This window comes from Phytophthora infestans, genomic scaffold, assembly GCF_000142945.1.
Source record: "Phytophthora infestans T30-4 supercont1.81 genomic scaffold, whole genome shotgun sequence".
NCBI lineage: Eukaryota > Oomycota > Peronosporomycetes > Peronosporales > Peronosporaceae > Phytophthora > Phytophthora infestans.
In genome coordinates this window covers 213,217-227,903 of record NW_003303678.1, presented here as the reverse complement: position 1 = coordinate 227,903, position 14,687 = coordinate 213,217, and the positions used below count along the sequence as shown (strand labels likewise).

Genomic DNA, 14,687 nt, shown 5'->3' with positions numbered 1-14,687 from the left:
GCAGGGCCTCCATCCCGAAGATGCCTGCCATCTTCCGAACCGACTCGAACTGAGAGTCGTTCATATGGGAGAAGTCGTTCCTATCCATGGCAACGAACTTCGGAGGTTCAGGTAGTCTACCCGCGATGGCGTGGATTGACCAACAAGTGCTACCAAGTGTGACGGGGTCACACAGCACCTTGCGCTAGAGGAAGTTATCTTCCGAGAGTATACAAACTCTCAGTGAACGGCAGTTCACAGGTCCCCTCTTTAATTAAAGAGGGCGAAGTGACCTAAATAAGGTAGATTGTAAACTCAGTATATTTATAGGTAGGTTAAGTTTGAGGTTAATACAAACTATCAGTTACCTATAGAAATGCAATGTCATAAAACCAATGGTTGGTTTTGAATGACCTTGGTACCTTGTACCAAATATCCCGGAGTATGACATGTCATACTCCTGAAGTGTGAAGTGTCACACTTCATGTAACCAGGGTACACTTAGTGCTACGTACCCCGTTACAAACGGCGTCATAATATCGGAGGTTATGTGTATCAATCTCGGTCAGAAGTACCCCAAAGGAGAAAATATCTGCCCGCTGGTCATACTCGGTGCTCCCCGAGATGATCTCGGGTGCGAGCCACCTACCAGTTCCTACCCCAATCGTCATTGTTCCATCTATCGATCGGTAGCGTGTCGTGCCGAAGTCAGTCAATTTCGCATGCATTTCTGCCGAGATCAGCACATTTCGAGATTTTAGATCGCGGTGAATCAAAGGGGGGTTGAATGAATGCACGTAGACAAGCGCCTCAATCGTATCAATAGCCAGCTGAAACTTTGTAGGTGTCCAGTAATGTGGCAGATAGGAAGCCGACAGATATGTGCGCAGGTCGCCGTTCTCCATGTACTCGAATATAGCCTGAAGATCCGATTCAATACTCCAAGCTGCACCGATGAACTTGACAATGCTCGGGTGATTAAACTTTGAAACCATCTTGATTTCGTCCACAAAGTCTTGCACCCTTTCACGCGTCGCCATATCCTCACGAAGTCGCTTCGAAGCAAGAAGTTGAGCGCTGCGATAGCGGACTAGCCAAACTACACCGAACGCACCACTCCCAATCAATTTGACATCCTGGATGTCCTCAACGCTCACCTGGAGAGAGAGAAGTTCAGGATCGCGCCAAATCGACAAGTTGTCGTAATTGTCTCGAGTAGTACGCATGGTGGGGTCTGTCATAGCCATCGTCTCCGGTTTACCAGTGGTGCGAGTCTTTATGCAAAACAAGATCGCTCCACAAATGGTGAGCAAGACAGCTCCACCAACTGCAGCAACCACAGTTATCATCGTGCTAGAGTTCGGTGTTGATCCTGATCCGCCGTCGTTCGAGCCAGATCCTGCTGAATTCGAGCTCACCATGAAGTCGCTGACACAAATGACAAGACCTTGGATGGTGCGCTGCGCTGAAGTTTCACATTTGGTCTCCTCCTGAAAATCAGTTCCAATCAGGTCGAAATCTGTGAGCCTCTCCAGGAAGTTGACTTGATCCAGCGTGAGTATAGGTGTCTTGAAGGGGTTTCCTGTTAGATACAGCGACGTCAACGATGTCATAGTAAAAATGATAGCGGGGATCTCGGTGAAGTTGTTTTCAGTAAGTGTGCTACAGTTCGTGTTTACCACCACAACGAGCGATCAGTTAGTAATGCCAGCCTAAAAGCAGCGTTGCACTTGAACTCACAGAGCAGCAAGATTAGGAAAATCGCCCTCGAAGGACGTCATTTCATTAAATGACATGTAAAAGTCACGTGTAAGAAAACACAGATTATAAAAAATGCACCTTAACGTACAGGGTGGTGAGCTTCGAGGAACTGATGGAGGAGTTCACTTCCGTAATATAATTCAGGTTAAGATCTCTGTGTGGAGGAAAAGAGCAAAGGTAAGGCTGGTGTACGGTACAATAAGAAAATAATCCAAGAATTTTCGATTTCCATACAGCGAGGAGATCGAGGGCAGCGATAGTAGATTTGCTGGAAAGTCGTGCAGCAGAGTGTTCGCGAGGTTCAGGTATGTTGTTGAGAATGGGAGGAGATCTCTGACGGTGCCAATCTGTCCTTTCAGATTAATTGAGAGCAACCAGACCTGGGTTACCTGCGCCTGAGAAGTTAGTAGATCTTCTGCGAGCTGCAGATTCACCACCTTGGACTTGAACACCAAGTCGAAGCTTGTGCCTCCAGCCAACACGCTGCAGTACTCACCAAGACAATGTAGTTAGCATCCCAACGAAGTAAGTTCCCACTACCGGTACTACACATCACACCCACACTTGTTTTGTAGCGGATGGCAAGTCCAGTGCATCGATACGAGCGATGATATTGTTGCTTGCCCAAGCGTAGGTGCTTGTGTTGTCTGGGATGCTTTCCATATTGGCATCGTACGAGGAGTCTTGGGCTCTAGCTTCTAGCTCCTCCTCGCTCTGGTACGTACCGTAAGTGATGAAGAAGACGAAGAGCGACTCATCCACGGGTACATCGCGGTAGATATTGTAGCACACATAGTTACAATCCCCGATCGAGTCGGCCACACAACTGTTGCAAGACGTGCTGTCCGACACATTGTAGGTCAGACACGGCTGATACGAATCGCACACGCCGCCGCAGGACGACGAGAGTGTTGAACCTTCGGCATGGCAGGTTTGCGCCGCCACTCTAGCAAAATTCCAGTGTGGCAAGCAGGAGGAGCGATATCCACGCCGTCAGGAATCTCATGCGGATCAAAACGGTTGGTACGATCCAGTAACTCGGGCAGCTGTGTTTATCTTGATCGAAAAGTGTACCCAACCTGGGACTGTAGCGCCTCCGCCTACATCTCTTCAAGTGAAGTTGTGTTTTGGACTGTGCACATATTCCTTTTGCTGTTTGAGCAACGCAGCCGTTACAGTGCTTCTTTTTGGGTACACTTTTCAGTGGCTATCTGGCTTCCCCTTCAAAAGCCCCCAAGTCGTCATCTCGATGTTTTGGCGCCTAGTGTGGGGAACGTACGACGCGTGCTGGCGTACGTGGTATGCGGTGCATGTCGAGCACAAAGGTGCCTACTCACTGGGGCGTCTGCAGATGTTGCATCACTTTCTCCACCAACAAAAATCAAGAGTTGCAACAGTCCTGCTCAACCTCACTATAGCGGTAGTGACTCCTGTGCCGTGTCTCGTCATCGCTTTGCTGTCCGATGCCATTCCTCTCGCACCACCAGAAAATGGCCCACGTGGCAATGGCATGTTCTGGGCTCGGTCCTGGTTGATCATGGGATCTTTCACCTTGGCCGTGTTGATGCCAATGCATCATCCCTGTATCGCACCAATTCCAGAACGTCGTTTATGGCTCTATCTACTATCGGCTGGAATTTCGGCAATGTACACGGGTTTTTACTTTGCAGTGGCACTAGCGATCGGGTTCCCAGTGCCTTTTTCGTATCTGACACTCAATATCGTATGGATTTCGCTTATCGTTGCTGGTCTCTGGGTATACATGGGCCCAGCATGTCGATCTAGCGCATTGGTGCGCAAACGCTTAAAACTTCACGCTATCTTTATTTACGCCGCTTCCAGTCTAGCAGTTGTCTATCCTTTGTTCTATTACGCTTTCTTACATGCTCGAGAATATGCCAGTACACAATTCTTGCTGACATTTGCACTGCCAGTTATCAAGATGATGGAAAAGCTACTTCTTTACCACACAACAGGCCATGCACCGGATTTACAGCCTGTCTTCATTGCCTTCAATATCGAGGTATTCAACGCACTATTCGTGTCAAGCTGCATGCGCAACGCGACCTCGGTTAGCGTGACAATGATGCTAATGGTTGCCGATTTTATGGGAGCTTGTGCAGCGCTGTACGGGCTGAGAAACATTATGCTGCGCGTGGATGAGCTGAATGGCAAGATGGGGCCTGAGGCTACCCGTGCGCGAATGATAGATATTGCCGGTTTTATTGCAAAACACCACCACCTTGATTGTCTCGTAACGCAGGAAGATAGTGTGGAATCGCGGTGCTCCAACAGCACACATGTATCTGCCGTCGCTCCGTGGGTAGACGAGAATTCATCAGACACGGGTAAAGTGAAAATGTAAAGAATGGGAGTAACAATCTTAGCATTGTCAAAAACAGCAAACCAGCGATTGATCCGCCCCACGTCCCATCAAAGATTGCATGGGATAATAAAAAAAAATCAGCAAAGCAGAGCGCAGTAGTACCCGCTGAGATCACGTTACCGTCTCAATTTAACCGTGGACCTAGTGTTAAGGGAATGACAAGCAATTCGTTTCACATGGTCGAATTACTAACTGCCAAAGAACGACAGCAATTTATCCACGAAACTTGCCGTATCTTACGCCAAGTTGAATTTTTGCTGTTAGTCGAGTACACGGAGGTGATAGTCCCAATGGTTTATGGTAAGTAGGTATTGTGATTGTTTTACTCTCTGCTCACACACATTTTTTTCAGTCATTTATATTACCACAGTGTATCACCTTCCAAACCGAAAGTATTTTCCGTACCTCCACGAAATGTCCGAGACCGATCTTGCCAACACTATCTGCAGCATACTGATTTATGGATCACTCCAGCTACTTTCTTTTATTTTGCTCTTGGTTGCACTTAAGCAACGCTTTCGGCTTGATCCGGGGACAACTTTACGCTTTGTTTTGGACAGCGAATGGAGAGTTGTGCAAGGTCAATTTGTGCTTTGGATCATTTACGTGCTGCAATCATCAATCCAGCATGTTGGTACGTGGAGAATAATTAAGAGGAGAAAAAGAGCAAGCTTTGATTCATCATCGTCCCTGCTTCACAGGCACGGACTACACGTTCCAATTCAGTTGGCTTTTTAAGTAGGCAAATTTCGTCCTATTGTATTGAACCATGCGTTTATTTTCTTCATCTACAAATGTGTAGAATCTCAATTCGCTTTGTCAATTGATCTACAGTACATGTAGACATACTTTTACTCAGCTGCAAGCAGCCTGCATCTTCGATTATCGTTTTCTATTCTACACTTCTTACTAAGAATTTCTACAAAAACACTTACACTTGAAAAAAATTAAAACCAGCATCAAATTTAACCATAGTTGTGTTTTCGTGGGTGTCTGTACTGTACATGTAGAGCTCGGCATCGTATCGTACAGGTATTACTTTAATGAATACATTAGGAACAAAGGATTTCTTTGTGACCGTATTCCAAAAATTGATCCTCCCTACCATTGGGATGAGTTTGAGCTTTTTCGGCGGTTGTGATACCGGTCAGAGCACATTTGTGGAAATTGATAATTTGAGACGGTGTATGCTACGATACCCGGACAAGACATACTCGCACACCAAATGACGCAAGTTGATGGGGAATCTCTATTGTCGTCAACAAGGCATAAATATCGTGAGCCGATAGCTTACGCCTTCGGAATTCTCCTTGTAGCTTCGAATTGTTCATTTCAACTCACTCCACATTATTACCAGGTATTCATAATTCGTGTAGTAGGTAGTAAAAAGTGGTAATTTACCACCACCATACAGGGGTTAGCAATCACATCGAAACGATGAGCGCATGGACGTCTTCTCCTTGCAGTTTCGAGGCACCGCAAACATGTACTGAGACAAGTTATACCGCAATAGCTCGAAGTCGATTTCGATGTCGTCGATATCCATGTTGCTGTCTTCATCAGCAAGGATAAACGGGGACACCTTGTCCACTATCTCTTGGGGCTTTTCACCAGCAAGGAGGCGGCGAAACCCAGGGCCGTAGAGCTCATGACGAGCACGCGCAAGCTCCGCGTCAGCGCCCAGAGCAACAGAGAAAGCTGCAACGGATTGACGGTGGCACTCCGTGGACACCTTCTTCGTACCGACGGTAAAGCAGCGACACATGGTCAATGTGAGAATGGGGCCAGAATGCAAAGTAGTTCACCTGATTGATGTTCATCAGGCCAGGATTCTAGGACGAGATGTCTCATATAACCTTTTTCAGTACGGGGGCTCTAATAGAAGAGGGCTTCTAAAAGATGTCAATGTCTCAAAAAAACGGGGGGTTCAAATGCAAGGAAAAACTGTTAGGGCGAGGTCGATGTATTAAAAAGCGATTAGCTAGCAGAGATAAAAAATACGAAGGGTCGATGTGACGGGGTCACACAGCACCTTGCGCTAGAGTAAGTTGGCTTCCGAGAGCTTACAAACTCTCAGTGAACGGCAGTTTACTGTCCCCTTTTATCGAAAAGGGACCTATTTAAGGTAGAATGTAAACTGTGTATATTTATAGGTAGATGAAGCTTGGGTTTTATATGTCAGACCATTCTTCTATATAGGTTAGTGGATGAACGGGATAATACTACTTAAGTTTCTACCAGTAAAGGAATAACCCTGACAAACACCATTAACCCTTAGACAAACACCATTTACAAAAGAAAATCAAGGAAAGCTCCAGATTTCCTACAGAGCTATAGGTATACAAGAGCGAAGCGCTTTATAAATGCTTGCTACGGTGCAGGATATCCTAAGGCGCTCCGCCAAAAATATAAGAAGCGCACTATTAAAGGCCCATGGCTACTTGTAAGTCAGCGAAACTCAACACTACACGATTGTGTCAGCGTACGATTTGTTGGTCTAGCTCGCATTCAAAAACGCCTACACTTGCTCTAGTATGGGCAATTGTCGCCTCATTCAGGGTGATCGATGTATCACTCTTATTAAGCCACCGCCTAACCAAAGCTGAGGCGTAATATGGCTTCGTGATATATAACAATACATCTCCGCTGTAACTACCTGAGCGAGGCATACCGTATTCTCTTGGTCCAGCTCACGACATTGCAATTCTATGAGGGTCTACAGGCTGTAGTACATCGAGACCTTTGGATCATTTTTTGAGTACATCAAAAAGCACTATTTCTAAATTTGGGTACCTCGAGCTCCCTAAGCTCGAGCTTTACAGAAATAATAATTGCTCGTCACAATAGTAGTTATTATTGTGACAAAGTGTATTTTGTGTAAAATAGATGTGGCAGTTCTCAGCACTCGCTGCCTATCATCAAACCACCGTCCAGAACTCCCAGAGCTGCCAAGATGTTCATGCTCAAGAAGAAGAAACCGCAGGTGGACAGCACTAAGCAGATGAAGGCCATTGCCTGGGACCTGTCCAAGATCGCTCTCGTCTTCGTCGGCATCCGCGCTGCATCAGTTTTCCTCAACCAGGACAACTAGGTAGCTCTCGATGAGAGTTTCGGGCTGGGACGCCTTGTCGCCTCCTCACTGAGCGCAGACAAAAGCAAGAAGCACCTACAACACAGACGATGACACTAAATAGATGCTTAGGACAACGCATACTTGTAATAAGACAATAGGCTTCCGGCTCGTAAGTTTAACCATGGGAGGAAACAAGTGGTTGTGGTTTTTTTGCATATATTCAATCGGCTCCAAGCAATCTTCTATGATCGGTCTACTCTTCCTGGTCCTCTTCCTCCTCCTCTTCATCGCCCATTTCCTCGTCCTCATCCACCTGTGTGAACGACTCTAACGCGACGTTGCATTTTTCAGCAAGCACATTGAGGGCTTCCAGCAGCAACTCCTCGGGCTTAATCATTCCTACAGATTCGACGCTAAAGATAAAGTGGTCGCTCTGACGCCCCAGACGAATCTTCTCGTTCCAGCTAGGCTCACGAATACAGTTCCGGCACATAGTGCAGGCGCGCTGGTCCTTCACCACAGCAGTAGGGACACCGCCAATATCTTCAATATCGAACAGGCCGATATGGCACTCCTCCACGAGGCGTTTTGCGTCAGTGCCCTCTACCTTCTCCATAAGCTCCACCTTGGGCATCAAACGGTATGATGCTGTCGCGACGGGAGAGAACTTAGCGTGGTCCTTACCCACGCCCTTGCGGCAGTGGGCTTCCAATGCGATGCTCTGACCAGGCCGCAGCTTTGCCATCAGAATGTCTTCGTGTACGGGGCGAATGGAGCCGAATCGCTCCTCCTGGTTTCCCTGTGGTACCCATTCTAGGTCACGCGAGTACACTGCAAAAAAGAACGCAAAGAAAATAGTGTTAGTGCGTTAATCGGTAGATCGCAACAGCAAAAACAAGCGTACCAGAAGAGTGAATGGCCTTGGTTGGGTCTTTCGGGTGTTCAGGGTCAAACTTGCATGTGACGTCGAGCTTGAAAACGATTGTGTTCTCGTCAGTGGCCTCCGCCTCTTCGTTGTCCGGGAAGGCCTGAAACTCACGCGGGTCCACATTGAGCGGAATGAGGCCTAGTCGATGGGCTAGCACCTCATCCTGAATAATTGACGAGTTGTTCCAGATGTATACGTGCTCAATGGCCATAGTGGGAACCTCAGCCAGCAAAATGCGGCGCAATGCGTTGGCGATGGCAGCGTCCACACCAATGAGGTCAAACACAATCTCGTCGTCCGTCAGGCTCTGAATTTTGACCTTCACCTGGCGCTTGGACTGCTCCACGAAGCTGTAGCTGCTCTCGCTCTCCACATCAGGCTTGGTTGGCAATTTAAAAGGTCAGATGCGATGACGAAGCATGACGGCACAGCGATAGCAAGACAGTTTCTTACCTGGTGCGGCGCATCTTGGCCCACGCGGACGACTTTGGACGCCTTGGCCATATTGGTCTCGCGGGCAACAGCTATTATTCAGCGATGGATTGGCGCGATGAACAGACACAAAGCCGAAGCGATGGCCAGCCATTCGAATCGTACTTAAATCGAAACATACGATAAGTGCAAACGATCCAATATTGCGGTGGTGCTGCCACAATCCGCTCTGAAAAAGATAACCATTTCAAATTATATTACAGCCTACCCAACAAAATACCCCCTCTATGCCGATCACTTTTTGGATTTCGAATCTCCCGCGCTTTCCCGACCAGACTGGCTCCCGCTCCCAGCTTTCATTTTAAAAGCTGGCACCTGGGGGAGATCACAGACAGTGAGCGCCAGGCCGTCTGGGAGTCCTTACTGCTTCGCAGCGTGGGAGGAGTGCTCAAACATGGAGAGATCGTTCGGGTTGCAGCGTACTTCCGTGTGGGCCGCCAAGTTGTCGAACGAATTTGGAGGCGTGGAATCAATTCGATGGGAGGTCGAGTAGCAGCCGTGGTCAAGTCAAGGAAGAGCGCATGTGGTAGGAAGAAGGTCAATCGAGCTGAGCTGTGCGAGAGAATCGCTGCAGTTCCTGTCAATGAGCGTGAAACCCAGCGTCTGCTTCAGCGCGCGTCCAACATGAGCTGCTACCTGGTTCAGCAGCTGATCAAGGAAGGCTACATACGGTGTGCGCTCAGACAGACCCGTCCACTACTTACACCCACGCACAAGTTGGTGCGCCTCCGGTTTTGTGTGGACCACGTTCGACCTAACGGAAGGGGGGATTACGTGTTTGATCCAATGTTTGGCGTCGTGCATATTGACGAGAAGTGGTTCTACATTAAGAAGATTGGGCAGAGTATTTACTTACTGAATGGGAAAGATGAAGTACCGCTCGAGGATCCTCCTGTTCAGTTCGTGCAGAGCAAACGCTATATCATGAAGGTGATGTTTTTCTGTGCTGTTGCGCGACCCCGAGGAAACTGGGATGGCAGTCTCTGGCCTGTTGTAGAGCGCTACATCACTCAAAGGGCAAGTGTGAATCGCCCTGCTGGCGTGGAAGAACTGCGACCTGTCTCAATAACAAGGGATATTTCACGTCAGATGCTGGTGAACGACGTAATTCCTGCTATCAAAGCAAAGTGGCCGCAAGAGCAGAAGGGTGTTGCCATTCGCATCCAACAAGATAACGCTCGGCCCCACGTCCAAGAGGATGATGACTACGTTAACGCGGCAGGGTCCTCGGATTGGCTGGAACATCGCGCTGCGGAACCAGCCTGCACAAAGTCCTGATTTCAACTGCCTAGACCTGGGCTTTTTTGCCAGCATTCAATCGCTGCAGTCGCAGACAATACCACGAACACCCCAAGGCCTCATCAGGGAAGTGGAGAAAGCTTTTGGAGAAACTACAGCGGACACGCTTACCAAAACGTTCTTGACTCTGCAACACGTCATGGAGCAGGTTATGAACTGCAAAGGTGATAATCATTACCGTCTCGGACACTTGCACAAGGACAAGCAAGTACGAGCTGGCACTCTCCCTACGTCACTGCCTTGTGACGCTATCTCACTCGCCAATGCTAACGCGTACATGCTGCTTCTTGCAGCGAGCAGCCCCCCCACCGCCTACCGCTGGAGTTCCAGAAGCCCCAATGAGCGCCCCTTCAGAATGTGGCGATGTAGTTGCCGTCTTAGATCCGTTTTTGTATCTGTAGTTGCTCGGCGGAGCATGAACGCCTGTGCCTTGCTTAGTTTCTCACTGTCAGCTCTCGGTCATAAAGCTAGCTAGCCAGCCTCTCACAAATTAATAAACGCTCAAATGAACGAGGCGGAGCGCTGCGCAAAAAAAAACAAATGGTTATCTTTTTCCGAACGGAGGTAGTTTTACCAAGAAGCTCGAAAGACTTTGAGCACGTTGAGCTTCCTTAGTGCTTGCTACAAAACTCAGCTGCTTTCTTTACGTGTCTTTGTATTTTTTTTTCAAGTTTCCAAGTCGTGCTGCTCTCTCATCATCTCTTTATGTGAGAATGCCAAACGCCACTCTCCTTTATTTATCGTCTCGACGGTTTGGTATCCGTGCATTGTGTACGCTGTCAGTCTCCTTCCTCTCTTACCCACTAGCTCGAGGGAGGAGAGCAAGAGAGGTCGCTAAAACGCTCCATTCGTCTGGAGCGAGCAGAGAACCAAAGAAAAAATCCCTGACACCTGCCTGCTCTACCACTCACTCCCCTGCATCGCACCACCATGCGCGTTCAAAACCTCCAGCCTTACTTGGTGTAAGTGATTTTACGGGTCTTGAGCGGCGCCCACTTCAAGCGCTTGTAGTAGCCAGTCAGTGCGCACAGCGCCAACAGAGCGACGGTAACCTGCATGCCCTGCTTCTTCCGCACATCGTGCTCCGGCTCGGCGGCCCAAGCAAGAAAGACCGATACGTCCTTTGCCATTTGCGATGTCGTGCACGGCGTGCCAATCCTCGTACTCAATCTGGCCATCCTGCAGCTGACGCTCCATGCAATAGCACCTCCACCGAAGTATGGGTTGTAATACAGACCAGGCAGCAGTTCCATGCCCTCAGGGGGATCCACGTAACCCGTCAGCAGCGCGAACAGATAGTCAGCGCCGGCGTGGCGAGACTTGGCCATTAGCGAAAGATCAGGAGGAATGGCACCATTGTTGGCGGCGGCGGCAGCCTCGTCATTCGGGTACGGTCTGGGAAGCGGGTCTGACAGCTTACCGGGGCGTTCGAACATCTCACCCTCGTCATTGGGGCCGTCGACAACGTCAATGTCGGCCGCAATTTCCTTAAGCTCCTCCTCCGTGTGGGTCACGCCCACCAGGTTGCGGAAGCAGATGCGATCTAAGCTGTGGCAAGACGCGCACACTTCGCGGTACACCTGGTAGCCACGACGCACACTGGCGTAGTCGAACGAGGACAGCGGGCCCTGGTGGTCAAAGCCGTAGTGTAGCGCTTCGATCTGGTCACTGCTAAAAGCTGTGACGCCAGTCAGCACCGATCCGCCCAACAGAGCTCCGGCGCCCACCTACGATAGCAAAAATATTATAACGATGTCAGAATTGGACTGTCGTTTTGGTGGTCCAGCCCGATGGGTTCCACCGAGCGCAGAATAGCATTACTACGCGCGGCTGCACAACGACAGCAGTGCTGCTGCAAGCGGTAGGCACAGCAACAGACCTTGGCAGCGCGTTGAAGAAGCTTGGCTCGGTTCATCATCGTGCTCAGCTAGCTCTCAAATTGATCGAGAGCTTCCGTGACTGTGTGCGTGTGAGGCTGCGGCGAGTCGAGCTTGAGTCCCCCTCAGTCTCAGCCGTACATCGTGCGGCCAAGCCTGGTCGAATAAAACCTTGAGCAAAAAACCTCGGATATTTTCCTCTTTAGCACGTCGCCCATCCCAAAGTGCCCTCATTGCGCTCGCACTTGCTACTAGGTCATTCCCTCCGTGTGAGCCACACCGTTTTGGTGGTCCGAAGACAAGGAGTAAAACCTCTCAGTACTGCGTGCGGTTTCTTTGGGCATCAAAATACTGTAGATTTGTGCTCCTTAAAATGCTTGAATTCTCTTCACTGCATTTCTGCAATCAGGAGAGGGAAAATGGTAAGGCGGCGCGACCACTTGCCGCTGTGATGACGAGAATGACTAACGGCCACGCTTCTGTGTTATAGTCGGCGCTATTCAGTTTGCAGGGGCTGCTCACCGTTATCTTGCTCTTCATCTGCACCTGCACCTACATTAAGATGAAGTTTCCCACGCTCTTCGATCGAGGTCAACTGCCAGGAAAGCATGAGGGTCTTGGCGGCCTCTGCTGGAAAGCTTCACGCATCGGGGAGCGCAAGAGCCAATATGTAGCCAGTGCTCTTGTAGTAATGGCCGTGCACACGCTCTTCTTCTCGTAGGGGCAAACGGCGGGCTCGGACGTGTAAGCAACTCGGTAAAAGAAAAAGAATCTCCCGGTCATGGTAGAGTGGTTTTTTTTTCGTCTCAGCACAAACTGGACTACCTATCCATTTTGGATATTGTTGACGTGGGCAGGAATTTCTTAAAGTGGACGCCGATAGCAAGTTGGATCTTCGTCCGGAAATGTACTAGTATTGCCATCAACAGTGTCGACCATTTTTAGCAAGCATAAAGATGTTGCAGGTCTTGTTAGTTTTCTTATTGCAGAAAGCTATATTCGTGCCTACGAGCCTCCTTACGCGAGCGTTTTCTAAAGACACTACGGAACAAGTTGCATGTCATGACCTTCGGGCTTCTCTCGGCAACGTCAGGTGCTTCTATTAGCGATCCTCATCCGTCTGAGTTAAACTCAGCAGAAAAGGTAGAAATGACAACCACGCCACAGTAGTCTTCATGCCAATATGAAGCGCAATTACTGCTTCTTGGGGGCAGCGCCACCACTCGTGCCCATGCCCATGACCGTCTTAAACGTATCGTAGATCCACCACTGAGCGCCCGTCAGCGTACCGATCATAATGATACGCGTACCGAGACCCTTGGTGGCCAGGTTGACCAGACCGGTCTCGCTCGCGATCTGGCCAAAGCCCTTGCCCTTGTTCTCGGCCTTGCCCATGAGAGACACAACCGAGTCGGCAGGGTGCGACACAATGGCGCAGATGACACCAGCAAGGTAACCCGAAGCGAAGGTAACACCGAGCTGCGTGCTCTTAGGGTACGAGCTCTTCGGCTCCGTGAACACGTGCGTGTAGAAGGCCTCCACAACCTTCTCGAAGAAGAAGAACTTGGCCATCGTGTACGGAATCTGGCGCGACCACAAAGGCACCAGCGAACCGAAAGGGAAACGAGTCTCAGCCGAGTTAGCCTTCATAGCAGCCACGGCGGCGCCCAGCTCGACGGGGAAGGTGCCAGCGGGCGAGGTTTGCACCTTCACCTTTACCATCTCCATGGGGCACAGGGCCATGTCGGCAAAGAACTCAGCCGACGCCGAGCCAGCCAGGTAAATGGCGCCACGGTACTTGTAAGCATTTTCCTCTCCAGCCATGGTGCTGTAGAGATCCTTGAAGTACTCGTAGAAGCCAAACTTGCACATGCCCTGGGCTGAGTAGCCGATGGCCGTGGGGGCCCATCCCTTAAACAAAGCGCTGGCGCCCTCCTCCGAAGCAATGGTCTTGAGGCCAGACACCAGGCCGCCGTACTTGGCCGGGTTCACCTGCATGTTACACTTGACCACATCCAGCGGAGTGATGCCCGTGTGCGTAAGGCCGCACGAGAGGATGCCTCCGATCATGCACTTGCCATAGTAGGCGTTGTTGTGAATGGGGTCGTGCGAGAGGCGAGCGTCCCACTTGGTGGCCGAGGTAGCCAGGACTGAGGCCGGGCGGGCCTTGGGGGAGGCAACCGACGGCACGGCCGGGTTTAGCGACGAGATGACGGGGAAGAAAGCGCTCATGATGAGGAGGCTGCTGGGAGGTCGACGGGTGGATGGCGAATGTCGTCAAATTTGGGAGGCGACGGCGAGATCTGAGGGAGCAGTTTCAAACAGTGGTTTATTTAAGCAGCCTCTGAAGTAGCGGTAGCAGAGCGCTGAAGTAGCTGCTCAAAATGCTCACTGTCCCCTGCAATGTTATAAAGAGGTCAACGCAAAACAAATAATTGAATGGGATTCAAGGTCGTCGAGCAGTCAATTATTGGAGTGGTTTAGAGCATCTCCAGCGGTAAGTCTTATCGTAAGGCTTATCGAATGCCGTTGAGACCTCGAATCCGGCGATGAAGACATACAGCAACAAGTCTTAACAGCGTTTTATTCAATTTTATTTTGTCCAATTAAAGCCCGCAGTCTATAAAAATACTTCTTCCCCAGTAATGGAAATCTTCTCTGCATCGGCGGCAAGCGTCTGCCTCAGGGACGACGGCAGCTCCGATGACGAGTTCTTCCGTCTTTTCATTCTCCCTTCTTCAGTCCGAAAGCGTAGACCTAAGCATGGAGGGTCGAGCGCAGGAAAACGCGCAGGAAAAGCTCGAGATCGCGCCGAATGGGGAGCCAGACTAATGGCCGATTACTTTGGACCAAACCCGACGTACGATGAACGTAAGTTTTGTATCTACTGCT

The 14,687-nt window shown here is 49.7% G+C and overlaps 8 protein-coding genes across 8 annotated transcripts; 3 read left to right on the top strand and 5 right to left on the bottom strand.

The window, feature by feature from the left end:
• Positions 1–460: 460 nt before the first annotated feature.
• PITG_23143 (protein kinase, putative) lies at positions 461–2,852 on the bottom strand (the record flags this gene model as incomplete). The annotated part of the gene is made up of 4 exons (XM_002997216.1): positions 461–1,641; positions 1,720–1,818; positions 1,975–2,223; positions 2,303–2,852. 4 exons carry the CDS (start codon positions 2,401–2,403, stop codon positions 462–464), a joined length of 1,629 nt encoding a protein of 542 aa, XP_002997262.1.
• A 378-nt stretch (positions 2,853–3,230) lies between these two features.
• Positions 3,231–3,998, top strand: PITG_18780 (uncharacterized protein; the record flags this gene model as incomplete). Its single annotated transcript, XM_002997215.1, has 3 exons — positions 3,231–3,264; positions 3,342–3,895; positions 3,951–3,998. The coding sequence occupies 3 exons, from the start codon at positions 3,231–3,233 to the stop codon at positions 3,996–3,998; spliced, it is 636 nt and encodes a 211-aa protein (XP_002997261.1).
• Positions 3,999–4,302: 304 nt separating this feature from the next.
• On the top strand, positions 4,303–4,868 carry PITG_18779 (uncharacterized protein; the record flags this gene model as incomplete). The annotated part of the gene is made up of 3 exons (XM_002997214.1): positions 4,303–4,426; positions 4,479–4,760; positions 4,828–4,868. 3 exons carry the CDS (start codon positions 4,303–4,305, stop codon positions 4,866–4,868), a joined length of 447 nt encoding a protein of 148 aa, XP_002997260.1.
• A 675-nt stretch (positions 4,869–5,543) lies between these two features.
• Positions 5,544–5,891, bottom strand: PITG_18778 (uncharacterized protein; the record flags this gene model as incomplete). Its single annotated transcript, XM_002997213.1, has 1 exon — positions 5,544–5,891. The coding sequence occupies one exon, from the start codon at positions 5,889–5,891 to the stop codon at positions 5,544–5,546; it is 348 nt and encodes a 115-aa protein (XP_002997259.1).
• Positions 5,892–7,452: 1,561 nt separating this feature from the next.
• Positions 7,453–8,631, bottom strand: PITG_18777 (DNA-directed RNA polymerase I and III subunit RPAC1, putative; the record flags this gene model as incomplete). The annotated part of the gene is made up of 3 exons (XM_002997212.1): positions 7,453–8,030; positions 8,104–8,506; positions 8,581–8,631. 3 exons carry the CDS (start codon positions 8,629–8,631, stop codon positions 7,453–7,455), a joined length of 1,032 nt encoding a protein of 343 aa, XP_002997258.1.
• Positions 8,632–10,556: 1,925 nt separating this feature from the next.
• On the bottom strand, positions 10,557–11,924 carry PITG_18776 (cytochrome c1, mitochondrial precursor; the record flags this gene model as incomplete). The annotated part of the gene is made up of 2 exons (XM_002997211.1): positions 10,557–11,645; positions 11,798–11,924. The coding sequence occupies 2 exons, from the start codon at positions 11,834–11,836 to the stop codon at positions 10,872–10,874; spliced, it is 813 nt and encodes a 270-aa protein (XP_002997257.1).
• A 234-nt stretch (positions 11,925–12,158) lies between these two features.
• PITG_18775 (uncharacterized protein) lies at positions 12,159–12,721 on the top strand (the record flags this gene model as incomplete). Its single annotated transcript, XM_002997210.1, has 2 exons — positions 12,159–12,217; positions 12,286–12,721. The coding sequence occupies 2 exons, from the start codon at positions 12,215–12,217 to the stop codon at positions 12,514–12,516; spliced, it is 234 nt and encodes a 77-aa protein (XP_002997256.1).
• Positions 12,722–12,989: 268 nt separating this feature from the next.
• PITG_18774 (Mitochondrial Carrier (MC) Family) lies at positions 12,990–14,027 on the bottom strand (the record flags this gene model as incomplete). Its single annotated transcript, XM_002997209.1, has 1 exon — positions 12,990–14,027. One exon carries the CDS (start codon positions 14,025–14,027, stop codon positions 12,990–12,992), a length of 1,038 nt encoding a protein of 345 aa, XP_002997255.1.
• Positions 14,028–14,687: the final 660 nt, after the last annotated feature.